The sequence below is a fragment of the Canis lupus genome, chromosome 23 (assembly GCF_003254725.2).
Source record: "Canis lupus dingo isolate Sandy chromosome 23, ASM325472v2, whole genome shotgun sequence".
NCBI classification, from domain to species: domain Eukaryota; kingdom Metazoa; phylum Chordata; class Mammalia; order Carnivora; family Canidae; genus Canis; species Canis lupus.
In genome coordinates, this window is record NC_064265.1 from 25,979,797 (window position 1) to 26,002,955 (window position 23,159).

At 42.2% G+C, this 23,159-nt stretch overlaps 1 protein-coding gene across 2 annotated transcripts in view; it reads right to left on the minus strand.

Annotated features, from left to right (window-relative positions):
- PLCL2 (phospholipase C like 2) overlaps nt 1–14,201 on the minus strand; it is a 185,868-nt gene extending 171,667 nt beyond the window's left edge. For both annotated transcript variants that reach the window (XM_025448823.3, XM_025448824.3), the window contains exon 1: nt 13,848–14,201. In XM_025448823.3, coding sequence (XP_025304608.1) covers nt 13,848–14,186 — 339 coding nt within the window. In that variant the 5' untranslated portion in view covers nt 14,187–14,201. The remainder of the gene's footprint in view (nt 1–13,847) is intronic.
- Nucleotides 14,202–23,159: the final 8,958 nt, after the last annotated feature.

A 23,159-nucleotide genomic window follows, 5' to 3' on the forward strand; every position in this document is an offset into this window, starting at 1 on the left:
GGTCTACTCTTATTTCAGGGGCACAACAGGGACAGATCATTTATATTAACAACTTACAGAACAATTCTTGAACCAACCAAACTCCTGGATCTAAATTCAATGAAGGTATTTCCTTCCATTTGATTGCTTCCACAATTATGTATGTGAAATAAATTTCTGCTTTGAAGTACACAGCCCACTGAGTTTTATATTCCAATCAAAACCAACTGGGGTTGGAGGGCGTCCCAAATGGCAGCATAGGAAGATTCTGAATTCACTCCTCCCACAGCCACACCAAATCTGCAGCTACATATGGAATAAGTCCTGCTGAAAAAGAACTGAAAACTAGTTGAACCCTCCACAACAAGGGATAAAAGGGCCACATCAAGATAGGTAGAAGACGCAGAGAGACAGGGTCTTGCCCAAAAACTCCACACCCAGCATAGCACCTAGAGTAGGAAGGGATCTCACAGATCCAGAGCCTCTCTCCGAGGAGTGAAAGTACCTTTCCCTACACAAGGCACACCAACCTCGGGACCTGCACTGGAGAGACGAGGACCCCAAAATGTTTGGCTGTGAAAATAAACAAGGTTTATATCCAGGGGACCTAGAGGTCTGTGGGAATCTGAGATACTCCTTTTGAGAGGTTTATGTGTGAACTTGCTCATCCTAGGACCAGCACAACAGCAGCAGGTTGAGAGGTGACTGGATAATACACGAAGGAAACTCACTCGCTAATCACAAAACATCTGCCAGAGGGACAGGGACCAGGTGGGGTTCCTTGGGGATAGGGGCACTAGTGACCATCATTTTTGCACACACTCTCCACCTTGCTAGCTCAGGTAAATGTGCATGGATACAGCCTTGTTACAGCTCCCAGTATGCCCCATCCCAATGTTTTTCCCCTGTGTCTCTAAAGTTGCAAGCATGCCCTGCCCCCAGTGCTCTTCATCAACATCACTAAAGCCACAAACAGTCTGCACTCTCAGTACTCTCTCACAGCCTGTTAAAGTTTTCAAAGTAATGGTCATAAAGATGCTCATCAAACTCAAGAGAAGAATGAATGAACACAGTGAGAACTTCCACAAAGAAATAGAAAATATATGAAAGTATCAAACAGAAGTCACAGAGCTAAAGAATGAAAGAACTGAACTCAAAAATATACTAGAGGGGTTTAACAGCAGACTAGATGAAGCAGATCAGTGACCTGGAAAACAAAGCCACGGAAATCAACAAAACAAAGCTTCAAAAAGAGAAAAAGAATTCTAAAAAGTTAAGATGGGGGCACCTGGGTCAGAAATCATCTGACTCTTGATTTCAGCTCAGATCATGATCTCAGAGTCATGGAGCTCAGATCATGATCTCAGAGTCATGGAGCTCTACACTCGGCAGGGAGTCTGCTTGAGATTCTCCCTCCCTCTACCCCTCCTACTACTTGCACATAATCAATCAATCAATCAATAAAATCTTTAAAATAAAAAGTGAAAAGAGCTTAAAGGATCCATGGAACACTATTAGGCAGAATAACACTCTGGGGTCCCACACTATAGGGCTCACAGAAGAAAGGTTGTAGAACACTTATTTGAAAACTAAAAGTTGAAAACTTCCAACCTGGGGAAGGAAAACAGACATCCAAGTTCAGGAAACACAGAGAATTCCAAATAAGATGAACCCAAAGACATCCACACCAAGAAACATAATTAAAATGTCGAAAGTGAAAGATAAAGAAGCTTAAAATCATCAAGAGAAAAACAACTTTTAAATACAATGTAATCGGGGATCTCTGGGTGGCTCAGCGGTTTAGCGCCTGCCTTCAGCCCAGGGCGCAATCCTGGAGTCCCGGGATCAAGTCCCACATCGGGCTCCCGGCATGGAACCTGCTTCTCCCTCCTCCTGTCTCTGCCCCCCTCTCTCTCTCTATGTCTATCATAAATAAATAAACAAATCTTTAAAAATAAGTAAATAAATAAATACATACATACATACAATGTAATCTCTATGAGACTAGCAGCTGATCTTTCAACAGAAACTTTTCAGGCCAGAAGAAAGTGACATGATGTATTCAAAATACTAAAAGGAAAAAACTTCCAACCAAAAATACCTGGCAAGATTATCATTCAGAATTGAAGGGACAACAGTTTCCCAGACAAGCAAAAACGAAAGGAGTTCATCACCACTAAACTGGCTTTACAAGAAATGTTTGAAGGGACTTCTTTAACATGAAAAGAAAAGCCAACTAGTAACAAGAAAACATAAAAGTAAAAATTTCACAGGTAAAGATAAATATACAGTAAAAGTAATAGATTAACCACTAAATAAAACTAGTATGAAGGCTAAAAGACAGAAGTAGCGAAACTAACTATAATTAGTTAAAGGACACACAAAATAAAAAGATGTAAAATAAGACATCAAAAACATAAAATGTGGGAAGGAGTTAAAAATGTAGAGTTTAGAATGTATTAAAATTTAAGTTGCTATCAACTTAAAATAGATTGCTTATAACAATATATTGTTATATTATATTATATTGCTTATAGGCGGTTATAAGTGAATCCCATGGTAATCAGAAAGCAAAAACCTATAACAGATACATAAAAGATAATGAGAAAACAACTGAAACATAACACTAAGGAAAGTCATCAAATCACAAAGAAAGAGAAGAATAAAGAAACAGAAAGGATCTATAAAAACAGCCAGAAAACAATTAACAAAATGGCAATAATTAATGCCTATCAATAATTACTTCAAATGTAACTGGATTAAATTCTCCTATCAAAAGACAGAGTGGCTGAATGGATTTAAAAAAAAGAAGATTCAGCCATATGTTGTCTACAAGAGACTCATTACATATCTAAGAAAACACATTTGCTAAAAGTAAAGAGATGGAAAAAGATATTCCATGCAAACAGAAACAGAAAGCTGGTACAGCTATACTTACATCAGGCAAAATAGATTTTAAAACAAAGAGTATCATAAGAGACTAAATAAAGGGCATTACATAATGATAAAGATATCAATACAACAAAAAGATGTAACATTTTTTTAAATACTGATGCACCCAAAATAGGAACACCTAAATATGTAAAGCAAATATTAACAGACCTAAAGGGAAGAAATTGACAGCAATACAATAATAGTAGGGGACTTTAATACCCCACTTACATCAATGGATAGCTCATCCAGACAGAAAACCAATAAGGAGACACTGGTTTTAAACACTTTAGACCAGATGGATAATAATAGATATATCTGAAATGGAGAGATCAGATGGATATAGAAATATATTAATTGATACATACAAAACATTCCATTCAAAAGCAGCAGGATACACATACAGGATACACGATACATTCTTTCTCAAATTTATATGGAACATTCTCCAGAACAGATCACATTTTAGGTCACAAAACATCACAAGTTTAAGAAGACTGAAATCAGATCAAGCCTCTTCTCTGACCATAATGGTATGAAACTAGACATCAATTACAGGAAAAACCAAAAATATGTGGAGATTAAACAACATGATATTGAAAAACAAATGAGTCAATGAAGAAATCAAAAGGGAAGTCAAAGAAATACCTTAAGACAAATGAAAATGGAAATATAACAGTCCAAAATCTATGGGACGCAATGAAAAATAGTTCTAAGAGGGAAGTTCATAGTAATACAGGCCTACCTCAAGAAATACGAAAAGTCTCAAATAAAATAATCCAACTTTATATCTAAAGAAACTAGAAAAAAAAATAAAGCCCAAAGTTAGTATAAAAAGGAAATAAAGATCAGATAGGAAATAAATGAAATAAAAAAAAAATCAATGAAACTAAGAGATGGTTCTTTAAGAACATAAAAATGACAAACCTTTAGCTAGACTCACAAAGAAAAAAGAGAAGACACAAATAAACCAAAAACAAAAGAGAAGTTACAATAAATACCACAGAAATACAAAGCTTTCTAAGAGACTACCATGAATAATTTATACAGCAAAAAATTGTTGAACTGTTGACATCCTAGAAGAAATCCTAGAAACATTCACTCTTTCAAGACTGAATCATGAAGAAATGGAAAATCTGAACAGACCAACGACTAGTAAGGAGATTGAATTAATACTCAAAAACCTCCCAACAAACAAAAGTGCAGGACCAGATGGCTTCACTGGTGAATTCTACCAAATATTCAATAAAGATTCAATACCTATATGTCTCAATTATTCCAAAAACTGAAGAGGAGGGAATGCTTCCAAACTCATTTTATGAGGCCAACGTTACCCTGATACCAAAACTTAACAAGAACACCATAAGAAAATTACAGGCCAATATCCCTGATGAACACAGATGCAAAACTGCTCAACAAAACATTAGCAAACCAAATTCAAGAATGTATTAAAAGGATCATATACTATGATCAAGTGAGATTTATTCCAGGGATACAAGGATGATTCAACACCCATAAATCAATCAATTTGATACTCCACATTTACAAAATGAAAGATATATGATCTTCTTAATAAATTCAGAAAAAGCTTTTGACAAAACTCAATATCCACTTATGAAAAAAACTCTCAACAAAGTCAGTATAAATGGAATGTACCTCAATATGATAAAGGCCATATATGAGAAACCCACAGCTAACCTCATACTCAACAGTGAAAAGCTGAGTTTTTCTAAGATGAGAAACAAAACAAGGATGCCTACTCTTCCCACTTTTACTCAACATAGTATTAAAAATTCTAGCCAGAGAAATTAGACAAGAAAAAGAAATAAAGAGCAAATAAAAAAAGGAAGAAGTATAACTGCACAATTTACCGATAACATGACCCTAAAGACTCCAGTGAAAAACTGTTAGAATAAATGAATTCAGTAAAGTTGCAGGATACAAAACCAATATACAGAAATCTGTTGCATTCCTATAGACTGATAATAATCCATCAGAAAGAGATTTTTTTAAATCCCACTTACAAATACATTAAAAAGAGTAAAATATCTAAAAATAAATTTAACCAAGGAGGTGAAAACTCTATACACTGAAAACTATAAGGCCCTGAAGAAAGAAATGAAAAAGACACAAATGATTGGAAGAATTAAGGTTATTAAATTGTCCATACTACCCAAAGCATTCTATAAATTCACTATTATCCCTATCAAAACTCCAGTGGCATTCTTCATAGAACTAGAACAAATAATTCTAAAATTTGTGTAGAACCACAAAAAAACAAACAAACAAACAAACAAATGGCCAAGGCAATCTTGAGAAAGAAAAACTAGAGGTATCATCCTTGATTTCAAAATATACTACAAAGCTATAATAATCAAAACAGTAGGGTACTAGCACAAAAACAGACACAGAGATCAATGGAACAAAACAGAGAGCCAAAAAGTAAAGCCATATATATATATACATATATATATATATATTCAATTAACACATAAAATAAGAACCAAGAACATACAGTAGGAAAAGGCTAGTCTTTTCATTAATGGTGCTGGAAAAACCGGGCAGTCATATGCAAAAGAACGAAAGCAGGCCACCACCTTATACCCTACATAAAAATTAACCCAAAATGGACTAAAGACTTGAATATAAGACCTGAAATCATAAAACTTCCAGAAGAAAACATAAGCAATAAGCTCTTTGACACTGGTCTTGGCATTAATTTTTTATCTGACTCCAAAAGTAAAGGCCACAAAACAAAAATAAGTACGTGGGACTACATCAAACTCAAACACTTCTATATAGCAAAGAAAACTATCAACAAAATTAAAAGGCAACCTAGTAAAGAGTAGAAAATATTTCCAAATGATAGATCCGATAAGGAATTAATATCCAAAATACATTTTTTAAAAATCTTAATATAATCAATAGTAAAAAAAAAAAAAAAAAATCCAAATAAAAAATGGGCCAGAAGACATACAGATGGCCAACACACACATAAAAAAGACGGTCAATATCATTATTATCAGAGAAATGCAAAACAAAACCAAAATGAGATATTCCCTCATACCTGTTAGAATGTTATCAAAAGACAAGTCATAACATGTGTGGTAGAGGATGTGAAGAAAAGAGAACCCTTGTATACTGTTGGTAGGAATATAAATTAGTGCAGCCACTATGGAAAACGATATGGAGGTTCCTCAAAAAGTTGAAAACACAACTACCATATGATCTAGTAATTCCACTTCTGGGTATTTGTTCAAAGAAAACAAAAATATTAACTTGAAATATATATGGACCCCTATGTTCATAGCAGCATTATTTACAATAGCTAAGATACAGAAACAACCTAAGTGTCCACTCACGGATGAATGGATAAAGAAGATATGGTTTATACAATGGAACACTATGCAGCCATAAAAATAATGAAATCTTGCCATCTGTGACAACACGGATGGACCTTGAGTTATGCTTAGCTATTATGCTAAGTGAAATAAGACAGAGAAAGGCAAATACCTACCATGTGATTTCACCTACATGTGAAATTCAAAGAGGAAAGGAACAAATATTACAAAACAAAGCTTGTAGTTATGGAGAACAGATTGGTGGTTATCAAGAGGGAATGGGCATGGGGGGTAGGCACAATGTGTAAAGGGGACCTACTAGAGAGTGACAGCAACTAGACTTTTGCGATAATCACTTTGTAGTACATTACAAACACCAAATTAGTATGATGTACACCCACTAATATAATGTTTATACCAATTTTACCTCAATTTAAAAACATAGTCGAAGTCTAAATAATATCTTGTTTGAACCCCTGTCTATTTATTCATCCATTTACAGTTTTTTTCAACAAGTATATACCTAAAACCATGCTTTCCACAAGGCACTAAACTAGGTGTCTCCATAAGCTCAAGGTGAGTAAGACAAAGTTACAGAAGAGGTGGAAGGAACCAGGGCTATATAGAGAAACCGACAGAGTGGTGGTTGGAAGGCAGAGAAAGAACAATTCAATTCATCAGAGGAATTCTGCTTCTTACTACCTGAGGAAGACCTTGAAGAGGACACAGAGGAGGGAAGCACCCAGGCTGAGAAGAAACAAGTATAAATCTAAAGGCTAAGTTGGGCATAGAGAGTAGTCACCTGGGGCTCTGGCATAGCAGATCAGCAGGGTGACCATATTATTTATCATCCAAACCAGGAAGCCTCTGAGAGTGAAAGGAGGCACTATTAATAATTTTATCAGGACAAAAGGTGTAAATCTGGACTGTTCTGGGAAAATCAAGACATATGGGTGCTTGGCTCAATGAAACCAATGTTCAGTACCCTCTGATCACTTGGCTGGGGTGACCGAGGCATGCGCACAGTTGTACTGAGGCATCAGATTTAGAAAGGCACCAAAACATATCATTTTTGAAAGCATCTTTAGAATATGTCTGATAAATCTCTCTTGGTACATTCTGCATTATTTCCAAAGACAAAACTTCCAAAATGGGCATGGCAGATCTCCAACTCAAATGGAGCTAAGTGAGTTTGCTCATCTCAGGATAAACTCTAAGAAAGAGAAACCAAAAATCAGAAAAACAAACATACTAGGTGGTGCTTATTGAGTGCTTCTCAGGCACCACGCACCGCTCTGAATATTTCATATACACATTACCCCATTTAATCTTCCCACAACACTATGAGGGGGGGGTCTTTCCATTTTAGAGACTATGTAACTAGACACACAGACTTAAATATTTATCTCACCCAAGGCCACACAGAACAGGAGAGGGAGCCAGAGTCGATCCAAGCACCTAACTCCACACTCTCTCTTTTTCTTACCACTGCTCTGCCTCAACAATTCAGGTATGCAACATGTGGCCTGAGTGCAGCCCAAGACCTCCCAGTACAGCCCAACTGAAAGTATTAGCTAGAACATGCTTTACCTAATTACCACTGCCAGGTGACCAAGCAGGCAGCCAGCAGTGCCTAGCCACCTGCCCTTTTCTACTACTTGGAACTAGGCAGGGGCCAAGTGTCTTGCCAGCAGCCTGGAACCACTCACACCATTGTCATGAAAGCTCAGCATGATTAATTATATACTTTGACCACTCAAAAGCTATGAAATTATTCTGACATAAGGAAAATAGGTACTACTGAAACTTCCCTGGTTCTGACCTGTTTGAGTTACTGTAATACTCTTATGCCAACCACAACTTTATCTTGATCTACCACTCTTATCAGTAGAAAAAAGCCATTTGGGCAGCCTGCAAGCACACAGTGTCTGGTGAAGTATTAAAAAATATTTGAATACCCCTGCAGTACAGAATCCCATTAATATAAAATTAGAAAGTAGCTAAACTAATCTAGGATCTAGTTGATGACTAATGACAGCCAAAACTTAATATTAATAAGAAATAAAGCATCTATACTTTTTTTTTTTTTTTTTTTAAGTAGCTGGGCATAGAGCCCAATGAAGGACTTGAACTCATGTCGCTGAGATCAGGACCTGAGCTGAGATCAAGAGTCTAACACTTAAACAACTGAGCCACCCAGGCACTCCTTGAGCATCTATTCTTGAACACATATGTATAAAATAAAGTCTGGAGAGAAACTATGAATGTTCATACCTCATTTATATCTGCATTTAGGATGTAAATAGCATTGCCCTATTTTGTTGAATAATGAGGGGTGGGTAACTTAAGTATTTAAGAAAAGAAGAACAGTCTAGTTTAGCACCCCTTGCAGAGCACACAGAACTATAAAAGGAACTGAACAGATTCTGGGAGAGACCATTCTAAGAAAATAACTTAAGCGACCAAGATCAACAATTAAAAAAAAATAAAATAAACAATTTCCTATCAGTTGTCTATTTGGATTTGGTGAAAGAAAAGAAGAAAAAAAAAACAGAGATCAAACAACTGCTTTGAGGCGAGGCTGGAAAACAAGAAAGGGGGGAAGTAATTTTTAGGGTATGAAAATTAATACCCTCTAATTACTCCTGAAAATGGAACTCTGAATTGTGACAAAAGTTCTTTGAGTAGGCTAAGACAAGCAACCACTCCCTAGCCTTTCAAAAGTTATCTTATGTGGCCTAAAATGCATTAGGACAAAGTGAAGTGGAGAGTTGCTGATTGGGCATTACAGTTCTCTGACCTAAATGATCCAGGCTGCCTATCTATTCAGACAAACTCACTCTGTGATCCAGTTACTGTTTGTTTACTATATATGATATGCCCACAAGTTTGTTGAGCATGCAGTTGTCGCCTCCTTCCCTCCATCTGACAACAAAAAATCTAAAGCCAAACGCAGATACTATTTTAAAGATCCAATTAAATAAACGGTTATTGAGTGCCTGTTATCCATGCAGAACTGATAAATAAAGCCCAACTTTTTGCCTTCAAGGAGTCTAGTTTATTTAAACCACCGGCAATATAATATGATATCCCATCCGTATTATTTTGTTTAAATATAATTTAATTTTGTTTAAATGTATATTATATGCAAACGTCTGCTTCATCCCCACCTTGGGGTGTTTGGCATTAAGATGTAGAGACATATGTTGGTATGAAGGTGGTAAAAGTGCTTCCCCTATACACCATGATAGCAACAATGATGGTATTAAGAAAAATAAGGGCTGCTGCCTTGGGCAAAATCAACCACTGTCCCAGTGAAGCTGGAGGTTCTGGTAAAGCAGCCACAACAGGTAACTATAGTTGCCTGGCTATATTAGCTCTTGACCTCTTCTGCCAGCAGGAATATTCTTTGGGTTCCCTCCAGTATCTCCTGCATTTAAAGGGAATAAATCCAGCATTCCAAGCCACCAATGCTACCTTAATTATAGAAAATTTAAAACTGGGCAGCTGGGTGGCTCAACGGCTTAGCGCCGCCTTCAGCCCAGGGCCTGATCCTGGAGACCTGGGGTCCAGTCCCACGTTGGGCTCCCTGCGTTGAGCCTGCTTCTCCCTCTGCCTGTGTCTCTGCCTCTCTCTGTGTGTCTCTCATGAATAAATAAATAAAAATCTTAAAAAAAAAAAAAAAACAGCTCTGGCACCTTAGGCAAGTGGTTCACCTGTCTGAACTCTAGTTTTCTTCAGCCTTCATAGCTGGGACAGGACCAAGTCACAGAATTATGTTAAGCACTTTTCATGTCTTTTGCACATAGTGTGTTTAATAAACAGTATCTATTGTAATTACTTTTAACTACCAAAATAATGCAATGGCTCTACGTTCCTACTCATTAAAAAAGTACCCAGGATCAGTAGTTGCCATAGTCTGGGCATGTGAAGAGGGGAAGACTACAAAGGGAGTCGAAGAATTTTTTGCAGGTGATGAATTTTTTTATTCTCTATTTGGATTGTGGTGGTTACACGAATGTGTCTGTCAAAACTCATAGAACTGGACACCACCAAGAGTAAATTTTGTTTATGCAATTTATATCACCTTTTTAAAAGTACCGACCAAAATATTCAATTAACTTTAAATTAAAATAAACCATCTAAACTAATAGGCATTTTAACTACATCTACTTGTAAAATTAAAAGGAAATCAAAGGCCTAAAATGCTACTTCACATTTTTAGCCCAAGTCTTTGAATTAAAGGATTGAGCTATTTGTAAAAAGTGGATGTCGCCTAAACAATTAAGCAAATTAACTGTTTCAAAAGAAAGCGTGGGGTGTACCGGTGTGATGAAATGAAATATGGAAAGAGAAAATGAAAGTGATGTTTTCATTTACTAGATTACTTAAGATGACAAATATAATGGCTCCTTCTCTCAAAATTTGGTAATGGGCCTTTATAAATAATCTAAAAAGTGTAACATGATTTCCAATAAGCTAAGGAAAAGTAGAGAAGTCTGATGATGTGTTCCATGATTTATTTATCTTCTCAATGTATTTGTAAAAGATTCTATAGGGTTGCTCACTCTGAATTTTCATCACATTGTTACCATAACCAAGGAGCTCTCTTAGTACAGATCTGTGCATCTATTTTGGCAGAAAATGTAGTTTTACAACAATTTCTTACTCAACACCATATTTACAAAACAGATGGAGTTCCAAAGAAATCATTTTAAATGAGAAATATAATTCTGGTCAGCCCACAGTGTATTTCTGCATATGTCCTGCATCTAAGCAATAATCCTCTTTCTGTGCTCACTGCTTATCACATATGGGCTGCTATTTCTCCCTCTGACTTGGGGATCCCCAACCTAAGAGAAATGTCAAGATGGTAATGAAAATGGAAGCTAGGAAACAGGCACAGCTCACAAGCCCAACATTTCAACTAAAGCAACCCCCTAAATATTGGCCTCTGTTCCTTAGCTAGCAACTCCCTGCCATGCTCTCAAGCCCCCAATTATCACCTTGCTTACCCATCTACTCCTGCCTCTATGTTGCCATCACCTGACTGAATTCATCCATTATATTCAAAAAGAACATAAGGAAGCCAGAGAAAGATAGCTCTATTGCTTTTTTACATGAGCTTCTGCTAAGTTTTTTGTTTTGTTTTGTTTTTTACTATTTTTTAACAAAGTGAAATCATTTCTGCCACTCATGTGACAAAAATGTGCACTATTCATTGCTTTACGAAATGTGACGTTAAAGATCCCTTTATTCTATCAAAATATTGCCTTGATACCATTATGTCTGTAGAAAACACCATACTAAGTTTCTAAAATCTTGATCCTTCAAGCACCAATTCAAAGGGAAACATATCAAGTCAGTTACATACTTAAATACGGTATACCCCTTTCCTATAACCGTATACCCCTTTCCTATAACCGAGGCTTGATCAACTTTCAACACTATTGTCATAGTTTCAAAGGATGTTTAAGAAAATGTACATTGACACACTGACACAGAGTTAAGAAAAAGGAGTAAATCAAGTCATCTTAGGAGGTATAAGAAAATGAACAAGATATGAGACTGGTAAATACCAAATTACCAATTTTAGAAATTAAGAGAACTTGGAGAAATGTATTTCCTTATCATGCCTCCATTCATTCAGGAAGCAATCTATTGAGCCCCTACTATGTTCCTGGGACTGTGTATCCAGGGATACAACTCTGAACAAGAAACCAGCTGCCTTCATTAGAAAAAAGAAAAATGACAAAGATATCTTTCAAAGTTTCAAAATTCAAAAGCAGTGATTGCTGAATAGTTAGTGATTTCCCCATGTGCTTCTAGAATCTTCAATGAAGAAATGATATCTACCAACATGGTCTCAACTCCACATATCAGAAATATCAGCAAATCATCTTTCTTCCCATTCTGAATATAAAATTAAAACAGCTGTTTTAATTAAATAAGTTACACTGTGGATCCCAGTATGGACACCAATAAAGCTTGATTTAAAAAAAAAAAAAAAAAGTGCAAAAACAGGTCCTCCATAAAATTGGGGAAGAAAATTCAAATTAGGTAGGCTGGTCCCTTCCCCGGAATTTTCACCTCAAATTTCATTAACACCACAATGCAATATCACTACAAGTACCTGGCAGCCAATAAAAACAGACATGACACAGAACTCTGTTAACAGGATTGATTATCTCGCATAGCTGAAAGCAACTGCCAAGGAAACATAAGCTTACAGGGTAAAAGAAAATAGAAGTCACTTTGTAAAAGCCAGGTATGCAGCAAAAAATAGGTTACTTTCCTTAAATTCTCCACGCCTACTGCAGACAGTTAATACACTTGATCTTTAAGCCCTTCACTCATGCCCTTGCCCAGACATAAACTGTACAAACAGATGACAAAGCGAAAAGCAGTTTCACAACTGCCTGTTACAGAGTAGGAAGGTGGTATATTTCACTCGATTACTGCAGAAGCTGATAACGCCATGAGACGCTACAGAGTCCTTAGAGGATTTCTGGAGGTCCGATTAAATTTCAAATACCACCAGCGCCAATTCTCTTTACTGTGGCCTGTTTCGCCTTCTCTCCCATGGGTCACAGGAAGGGTGGGTGCTTCCCTGTCAGTGTGCTTTGCTGCTCACTGTCCTGGTAACCCCCTGATTTTCAGAAAGAAATGTTTTCATATTTGCTCTGAACTTAAGCAGAATGAGCTACTCTTGCTTAAGGCTCTGCTCTTCTTAGCTGATGAACTATTTTTTTTCACTTCCACGTCACGAGAAATATTTTTACACTGCAGACCAAAATGTAGTATTAGAATGAAACCACCACAAACTCAAGAGGAGTTCCTAATGTCACTTCTTGAGTTTAAGATGCACAAAACAATTGCCGCCTTTCTTCTGCTAAGGAACGCTCTGCAAAAGATACCAAAACCAGGCAAACTGCTCAAAAGAACTTCCAAAGAACTGGAGGCCTGCCTAACTGCAGCAAGGAAAAGATTAAATTGTGCAGAACTGTAATGTCTCAGTGCTTTGGAGCCTAAGAAAGCGGAAATCTTCATTTATGTTCAGAAACCTCCATCCCCGCCCCCCCCCCGCTGCCCCCCCCCCCCGGACTGAGTGACCAGAGATTTTGCACCCTCCAAGTACAACCGTTTGCAAGAGGCAACTAGATACTGATCAGAAGAAACCTACTGAATAACCTCTGTTCACCACCTGGGATTTTTAAGAAAATGTTTTCCCATAACCACTGTCTTTAACGTACAATAGACACCTCGCAGGGAGTCCGTTACCGGCCAAGGCTACCACAGAGGAAGGAGCATGTCCTGCCCAGCCGGGTACAGGCCATCATTCCAGGCCAGTGCTGGGGGAGGTGACAGCCCCAAGTTCAACCCGGAGCGTCCGAGCACGGCTTCCCCTGCACATCAAGGATCACCTCTCCATTCTTTCCGAATGCCATCTGCATCCCATCCCTGCTCCAGCACCCCAAGCGCCCAAGCACCAGCGGTTCCCGTCAGCAGGGGGGCTCCGCTTACGACCCCTCCCCTCTCGGGGGCTGACCCCGGGGGCGGCGGGGGTGCGCGGCCGAGCGCCCTTCTCCCACCTACCTTGATGATGCTGCTGCGGCGGGGCAGGCCGCCGGGTTTGCTCTCCCGGGGGAGGGGGCAGGCGGCCGCGCCGGGGGCCGGGGCGAGCGCGGCGCCGCGGGGTCCCCTGGCGGGGCTGGCTCGGGCTTCGTCCCCGGACACGCCGAGGCTGCAGTCTCCGTTGGAAACCCCGCCGCTGTCACAGCGCGCCCGCCCGTGGCCGAGGCGACCTCCCCCGCCGCCGCCGCCGCCGCCGCCTTCCCCGGCTGCAGGTTTCAGGGCGCCCTTGGAGCCGAGGGCCGGGCCCGGGGAGGTGGGCAGGGCCCCGCCGGCGGCGCCCCCCCGGCCGCACTCCGCCATGGGCGCCCCACGACCCGCCAGCACAAAGCCGCGTCCCCGCGTCCCCGCGTCCCCGCCGCCGCCTCGGGCCGCCGCGCGCGGCCCCTCCTCCTCGCCGCCTCCCGCCGCCGCCTCCGCCGCCGCTTCTTCCGCTTTTTTTTTTTTTTTTTTTTTTTTTTTTTTTTTTTAATTTAGCTGTGATGTTTGTTTCGAGCTCGCCTCGCGCACGGTCCCAGTCGTGGCGGCACACTTCTCGGCAGATTCCTGCAGGGGCGAGAAGAGAGACCCAGTGAGCTCCGGCGGCGGCGGGGCCCCGCTCGCGTACCTGGGGAAGGAGAACACGCCCCGCACGCGAGCCGCCGCGGGCGCCAAAAATAGCCGCGCGGGCCGGGCGCGCACCGCGCCCCGGGGCGCCCTCCCCGAGGCGGCGCGCCTGCCGCCCGAGGGCCTGGGGGCGCCCTCCCCGGGGCCCCGGGCACCGCCTCCGGGGCGATCGCAGCGCCCGGCGCGCGGGAACCCGGCCCCCAGCCCCGGGCCGCGGTGCCCAGCTCCGGCCGGCGCGCGGGGAAGCGGCCGGGCGCCCGCCGCCCTCCGGCCTCGCGGAGGCGCCTCCGAGGGTGCCGCGGCCCCGGGCGGGCGGGCCGAGCCTCCCCGGACCCCGCTCCCCGGAGGCCGTCGCGCGCCGAGCCCCGCCGCGCACCCCAGGGTCCCCGCCGAGGCCTGCGGCGGCGCCGAGAGGAAGCGCACGGCGGGCAGGGGCGGCCCGGCAGCCCGAGCGGCGGCGGGGCCCGCGGCAGCGCCTCCGGGGACACCCGGGCCCCCGCCCCGCCCCCGCCCCCGCCCCCGCGCGCCGCGGTCTGCTCCGGGGCCGCCGCTGCGCGCCCTAGGCCGCGGGCACCCACCGCGAGCCGCCCGAGGTCGCCGCCGTCGTGCCTGCCCCGCGGGGACCTCGCCGCCGGCCTAGCGGACGACAAGCGGCGGCGGCCGCGGGTCCTGCACCTCCGGGCGCCCCTAAAGCTGCGGCAACTGCCAGTCCCCGCCTGGCGCCCGAGGGGCGACGCCGCGCAGGCCGCGGGCCCGGAGCGGGGGTCTGGAGCTGGGGGCCCGGCCTCCCCGCCTTCCTCCAGCCCCGGCCGGCGCGCGGGACTCGTTCGCCTCGCACCCAGCTCGGGAAAGGGCCCTCCGGACGTTCCCCTCTGGGCTTCCCCAGCGGGCCAGCCCTATTTCACACACGGAAACCAATTCCGTTCCCCGGGCTCCCGAACTGTGAATTGGTTCAACTGGATGCTAGGATGCTGGAGCGCGGGGGGGGGGGGGGGGGGTGAAGAGTAGAGGACCTCAGCGGAGCGGGTTCTGTGCCCTCGGAGTCGCCCTACGGGGATTTATCACCGTCCTGCCTCCCTCCCTCCCAGTGTCCTTCCTGAGCCCGCCGCCAGGGACGCGGGCTCATCTAGCCCACTGCGGGTCCCCGCCTTAGGTCAGGCTCATCTTTCGGAGCAGGATCCTACTCGGATCACAACAGCCAGTCCCTCTTCTCTCTGGTCCTTTTGCCTTCTGCCCCTCCCCTAATGCTTCAGGTAGAGTGGCCTGCCTGAGAATCAACCCTGACCTTGCCGCCCGCCCCTCAGCACAAACATCTCCCAGGATCTCCATCCCTCCAGCCAGACCCGCTCAAACTCCGCAGGGTGGTACCCGAGGCCCCACCCAGCCTGGCCCCACCCACCTCCCCATCCCTGGTTCCCTGGCTCCAGCCTCCCCCGCGCTTCTGCAAGACCTCAGCTCTTGTCCAGCTAGCGTTTCCTTTTCCGAGCGTGCACTTCCCGAAGGGCGCAAAGGATAGTCCACTGGGGGGGGGGGGGGGGTACTTAAAGACTTTGCTTTCATTAGCGTGATGTAGTAAACAGCCAAGTAGCCTGAGGAAACGGGCTTTCCATACATATACATACCCGCCCTTGCCTCTGAAGAAACTTCAAATACCTTCATGTTATTCTTGGGGGCGTGTTAATTCTTCTGATCTTCTGGATTCATGTTTTTGTAACTCATCAGAAAAGCTTTTATTCATTTCTAGACGATCTGGGCCTACACGCTAACAAATATTTTAGCGTCGATGGACCACAATGTTTTAATATTTTATTCCCTCATTCTTTTCTTTCTTTTTGTTCTAGTTTTTATTCAAACACTTTTTTCTATCTTGATAGTCTTGCAAGAAAATATTCAAATAATTCAAATCAGGTTCTTAATCTGCTTTATATCAAATTCACAGTCATAGTAGCCAGCGAATGAAGAAACTGAGGGGAAGGAAAGGAAAAATGCTGGGCCTCTGTTCTGCACGTTTTCTAAATTTGATATTTTGAGTAACTGCCTGAAGGTATCTCTGCCCTTTCCCCGCATTTACTAATCACTAGTAACATGCTACAAGAGTCCTGTACTTTGCAACGTACCCCATGAGTTTCCCCCAGTGAGTAGGGGGACAAATACAGATTTAAACCTCCAGGATGTTTTTTTAATTAAACCACCATCTAATTCACCTAATGCTCTCCAAAATGAGCACCTATCCATCTCACTCTGGACTCCCAGCAGGTCAAACCAGGGAGACTTCGTTGAAATAGACTTGGCATTTAAATTAAAACGTTTCCCAAAGCATCTTGGCAGACCTGTAGCTAGTGATGCCAGAAGCCCAAGGCCTGTGCCAGGTTCCTTTTTATCCCCCTAAGAGCTTGTCTCCCACAAGCTGCTGGTCACACGCCTGCTGATGTTATAGCTGTAGTTCTCCATCACACCAACAGCCAGACTGCAGGTACCACTTCTTCTACATGGTGATGGGAAGCAGCATGTTCCTCTGACATGTGCGGTTCTCAGCTCTCAGCAGGCTTTTTAATAGCTAAACTCAGATTTTTTTTCATCACAAACAGCATAGTAAGCAATTGTTTCTCCTCCTTCCTGCTTGTCTCTCTGCAGTTACTAAGTGATTGCTTTCCATTTCTCCTATTCCATGAGCAGTGTTATTGAAGAGATTGTAAATATTTTGCCAAAATCTTTGCGTAAGTGTTTTCATGGCATTGTAAAATTCATAGAAGTTAGAGTTAGAAAAAGAGCCAAAATATCATAGTCATTCCTCAGCAAATCCTGTCTAATGGTTCCTTCAGAAAAATTTTCAGGGCAGGGCAATAAGAGATAGGCAAGACACGAATAAAATGCTCCTTCTGGATAACTCTATGGTGCTTGTGACAATTTATTATATCTCTATACACACGGTTAGATGTTCGTAATTTGTAATGTTTAAAACCAATAAATACCTTTAAACTCTCATTATCCTGTTATGTAATACATTGCTTTATTTAAGGTTTCTTCACTTTTCAGTCCATCTCAGCCTTTAATCTTTATTGTCACCCTCACCAAACTGTCTTCTATTTGTCTCTTTAATTTGATTTGTAGAACATAAGCTATTTGGGCTCCCTGGTCCATCATAACCTTCCTTCAGCCTCCCAAAATAACACTGACGCTGTTTACTGACTTCTTGCCGTCATTTATACCCTTGTAGGTTATGAATTCATATCTAGTTTCCAGTTCGCAGGGTCTAACATTACGACTCAAACTTTTTCTGACTCACTGAGCACTTGGCCTTCAGATTATTTTTCCCCTCAATGTATTATAACAATTTTCATTTCCCAAATCTCAATCTCATTTTATTTCTGTATCTCTCCAAAGATGCAGTTCAACCTCTGAGCCTTCATATTCGACTGCTCCCATATGCTTAATGTGAGAGCTAAGTAGAGCAGAAAGTAGAAGAGCATAATGCTTTAAGGAAATACCAGATTACATCAAAGTACTTGTCCTCGCTGGCTACCCATTCTGCCTCCTGAGTTAATTCAAGATGTTGATTTTAATCTAGTATGCTCCTAAGGGTTGGATTATGTTTATTTTATCATGATCCTTAATGAGAGATAGGTTGCAATCACCTCTCTTCCTGGGCTCCAGAGGCAAGTTAGACCTGCCAAAAGCTTTCATTTTCATACTCTTCCTCTCCTCTGACACTAAAGATCCTTCACCCGTTTTCCTTGGCTCCACCTTCTATGAGTATATATGGCTGCCAAGAGGCTAGACACTCAGGGAATTACATCGACACTTTCCAGCCACTGAGGAACAATTCATTAAATCATCCTCAGTGGCTACTGAGTTAGGTAGCACTTTGAAGGAATCTATCAATTACTCAAGATTTGATAAGACTACCCCAACAACAAAAGTAATGATATTATTTGCTCTAAAAATTACCATTGCTTTTCATGCTTTTGTAAACTTTTTTGTAAACTTTTGTAAACTTGCATGTATTCGGATGTATTTCTACTCTCATTTTATTACAAGAATCACTGCAAACGCAAATGCCCATAAGGAACCAGGTGGGTAATGTAATGACTAAAGCTAGAAGGATTTGTTTTATAATAGCATCATAATTTATAGTTTCAGCAGTGACATGTTTGCATATCGAGAACAGAGGAATACTCTTCTTGATTCATCTTTGTTTTTCTAGTTTTAAAAGAGCCTCAGATATAAGAAATACTTCACCTTCCTCCTAACTCTAAGAAAGATAATGTGAACATAATGATAAATAGCAACTGATGTTCAGCCAGGTGTGGGGTAGCAATATGGAGTGATAGGGACTCAGATAACCTGGTAAGCAATCTTACAGCTGTGACACAGGAGTCCTGGCCCAGTGCTGCCAGGATCATCTTATTTTTCCAGAGAAGCCAAAACTCTGGAATATAAAATTAGCTATTGTGTTAGTTCATTCCCTTAAGAGGACACCCACAAAGTGAGGTCTCCATGTATTGTTCTTTATAAGGTCTATTTTTTGCTGTCCTATCTCCTAACTGCATGATGAGCCAATGCCTTCCACATTTTGCCTATTTGGGGGTCTTATCAAAATGATTTTCAAGGATAGCTTTATTTTAGTGAGTTTAAGAAATCTGATGACCATAGCATTTTCAGCATACCAATGTATGATGTATGGCTCCCACATCCCAACCCCAGAATTATTTCTATTATCTCTGAAGTCTGAATCTCAGAAAGCCATTGGCTAGCCAAAAACTCTGCTCTTTATTCTATCAGGCTCTTTCCTTTATTTCTCCACCTTCCAGCCTTAGCAAAACATGGGCTTCCTCTACCCCCTCCCACTCTCTTGGTCCATCAGCACTCTTGTCTATTTTTTTCTTTCCTTCCCTGGCCTCAGGACCAAGACTTTCAACCACATTCTCATCAGCATCCGAGGATCCTTCATATCACTGTCCTTCTATTGTGCCCATTTTGCCAATCTACAGCTTTGCATACATCCTACCATCTATGCCCCCAGGCTGCCACTCTGCTGGGGAGGAAAAAAAAATCACATAACTATGCTGACTGGATGAGTGTACAATTTATGTGTTCAGTGGGACCTTTGGGCTCTGAGGCAATATTTTACCCTTTCCTAAGTGGCTCCAATTTCCATGCTCCAAACTCTCCCAGTTGGCCCACTGTCCCCCACGCCATTTCAGCAATAGTCCTAGAATTCTACTTCACACACACGATAAAATACATTAGAAAATAAGTTGTTTTAACTTCCCCTACATGCTATTTATTCTTACCTCACCCATCACCCCTACATCTTAAACTAACGCCAAATCAGAAACGATGTATGACTATCTTTTTTGATCATTGGACGCTTCTATTCTGATGTGATTGTTTTTTCCTTCTGGGACCAAAGGGTCTCATAACCCTTCTTTGGGTGAAGGGCGAAGGGCGAATGGGGTCTTCAATCTCAATGTCAGTCACACAAGGACAAGAATCAAGGGTTCAAAAGCAGCCTTAGACCAAAGAAAGAGGAAATGTCCTCCTTGTGGGGTACATTCTCCTCTTGGGCCTGGTGTCTTAGGTCTTCATGGGTGCTTCAGGGAAGTAAGGAGGAGAATAAAGCCTCCAAGAGCCAAGAGGAGAAAGCTGCTTTCATCAGAAACCCCATAAGCTTGGGTCTCTGGACTCTAAGGATAGGAACATTGTGTGGCCAGTTTCAAGTTGTTCTTTGTGGTATAATTCCCCCATGCTGTAAGTAAAGAGAGGTTACATAGTAAGGCTCCTCTCCATTGTACTATCTTGCTACTTCCCTTCTATATAAATATACTCTAGATATATTTTCTAGTAATTTTTTAGCTACCAGTCGATTGTAACTGGTTTCCTTTCTCTTCTACTGAAACTGCCCTCACAAAGGTTATGGTTGACATCCTAATTAACAAACCGCATGGCTACTTTTCAATCTTTATCTTTTTTGACCTTTGTGGAACATTTGATACTGCTAACTCTCCTTATATCATTGAAACTCTCGGGATCCCTGGGTGGCGCAGCGGTTTGGCGCCTGCCTTTGGCCCAGGGCACGATCCTGGAGACCCAGGATCGAATCCCACATCGGGCTCCCGGTGCATGGAGCCTGCTTCTCCCTCTGCCTATGTCTCTGCCTCTCTCTCTCTCTCTCTCTGTGACTATCATAAATAAATAAAAATTAAAAAAAAAAAAATAGAAAATTTAAAAAAAAAAAAAAAAAAAAAAAAAAAAGAAACTCTCTTTTCCCCTGCTAAGATTTTTGGACTGGTTGTACCACAGGATTCTCAAACTCAACATGCCTTAAGTTTAATTCACTGAATCTTTACTCCGTGCCCTAGTCTCCTGTACTCCATATTTCCGTTTGTGGTACTCTACCTACACAGTAGCCTTATGAAGAACTCAGCATCAGCCTCAACTTCCAGCACCCCTTGTTCCAGTTAACTATCAAGGCATAGTTAACTATGTAAATCAACCTAGAAGTGTCTCTAGTTTGTCCCATTCCCACCAGAGTGACCTAGTTGACTTTCTCACTATACATGGCTTGGACTATTGCTGTAGCCTCCTAACCCTGGCTGACTCTAGTCCATCCCCACCCCTACTTCACTCTCCCAACCCCAGCTTCAATCTATTTCTCAAACCACCATCAAAATTGCCCTAAGGGGATCACTTCTCAACCTAAAAATTTCCAACAGTTCCACTTCAAGACAAACATCATTCTCCTTAGCTGACACACATGGCCCAACATAACCTGGTCCCCAGATTCCTCTCAAGCATCATCGTCTACATTCTCATCCTCTTTATGTTTGCTAGGTTTAGAATTCCTGTTTTCTCTCCATTAGGAGAACTTAAAGGCATCCTTTAAGAAAGCACAAGTGTTTCTTCCATTGATAAGATGTTCCTGACTCCAGAAGCCATAACGAGTTGCTCTTCTAGGCTCTTAAAGTACTTAGTACATACCTCTACTACAGTCCTCATTATACATACTGTAATTATTTGTAAGTCTTTTTCCTGTGAGTTTGAGCTCAACAAAGTACAACTTAGAAGACTTTCCTCTGCACTAACTGAGCTTATCAGAGTTTGACAGTGCTTCACCTTCCAACTCTGTACCAGCCCAGGACCTGACATATAACAGATCCTCAGTAAATTTGATTTCTTTTTTATATATTTATTTATTTATTTATTTATTCATGAGAGGCACAGAGAGAGAGAGAGAGAGGCAGAGACACAGGCAGAGGGAGAAGCAGGCTCCATGCAGGGAGCCTGATGTGGGACTCGATCCTGGGTCTCCAGGATCACACCCTGGGCTGAAGGCAGTGCTAAACCGCTGAGCCACTGGGGCTGCCCAGTAAATTATATTTCAATAAGCCTTTTATAAGAATCCATCTTTGTCCCTCATATGCTTATAGAATACTTTTTTATTTCATAAGGCCTCTTCCTTTGCATGTGCTGAGTATGTTTTAGTTTCTGCCTTCCAATTTTTCTCCCCATCTTTCCTAATTACCAATAAGTCCATTCATGTAGCCAGCATCTGTTAAATATATATGTATACTGTGTGAAGAGCTATATTTGATGCTATGGGAGAAGGCCACTAGGAGTCTGGGGTATGAAGGAGTTTTATTTTCCGATGTGTATGCATTCCAGTCTCAGTTTTAAAAGTAGTTAAAAATAGCGCAGCCCCGGTGGCTTAGCGGTTTAGGGCTGCCTTCTTCCCCGGTCGTGATCCTAGAGACCCGGGATCAAGTCCCGCGGCAGGCTCCCCACATGGAGCCTGCTTCTCCCTCTGCCTGTTTCTCTCTCTCTCTCTCTCTCTCTCTCTATCTCTGTGTGTGTGTCTAATAAATAAATAAATAATCTTTTAAAAAGTAGTTAAAAATAATAAATTAAAGGAGCAGTCCCAGCACAGCCATGGGCCCATAAAAATTCTGACCTAGCCCTGAGAGATACGATGCAGCAAAACCTGACCAGATCAAAACATTACCTCTCCAGCTTGGTGTGCTACCCAAACCCTTTCTTAATTAGTTAGAAATTCCCACAGTTAACAGTACACAACACGAGAGGACGAAATCTACAGAAGGCCGCTGTTAAGATGTACCAATTACCTGGCAAAAAGAAGCTTCCCTAGACAGCTCCCCCTTATCTACATTAGCAAAAAATTAGCCAAATGTCACCTTGTGTTTTTAGCATACACATGCTAGGCCACATGAGAGACAAAAGACAGATTAATCTTGTTACCCAGCAGGTGGAGGACCAGGCTCAGAACCCTAGCCACAGCCACCCCCACCTCCCAACAACCCAAACAAACAAAACAAAACAAACAACCATAAAGAGGGGGCTTGGGGCAAGTGAAGAGAGATTGCTATCATCCTGTGGTCTTAGAATGGGCCTCCATGTCTGCCCTGTACAAAGTAACTCCTAAGAGAGGGCTTGGGGAGGCAACAAGACTTGAGTGAGCCTGGTCCTTGCAGGAAGTGATGGAGCTGGCTTAGGGTCAGAAGGTCATTCTGGGGAAGCCAGCCAGCACAAACCAAGACACATCCAAGTTCCTCCGCTTGTCAGCAGTTCCTGTACAAACACTTCTTGCATTATTAAACCGTAGTTAAGACACAATGTGGAGGGAGCCTCAAATGATCTTTTTAAATCATGTGA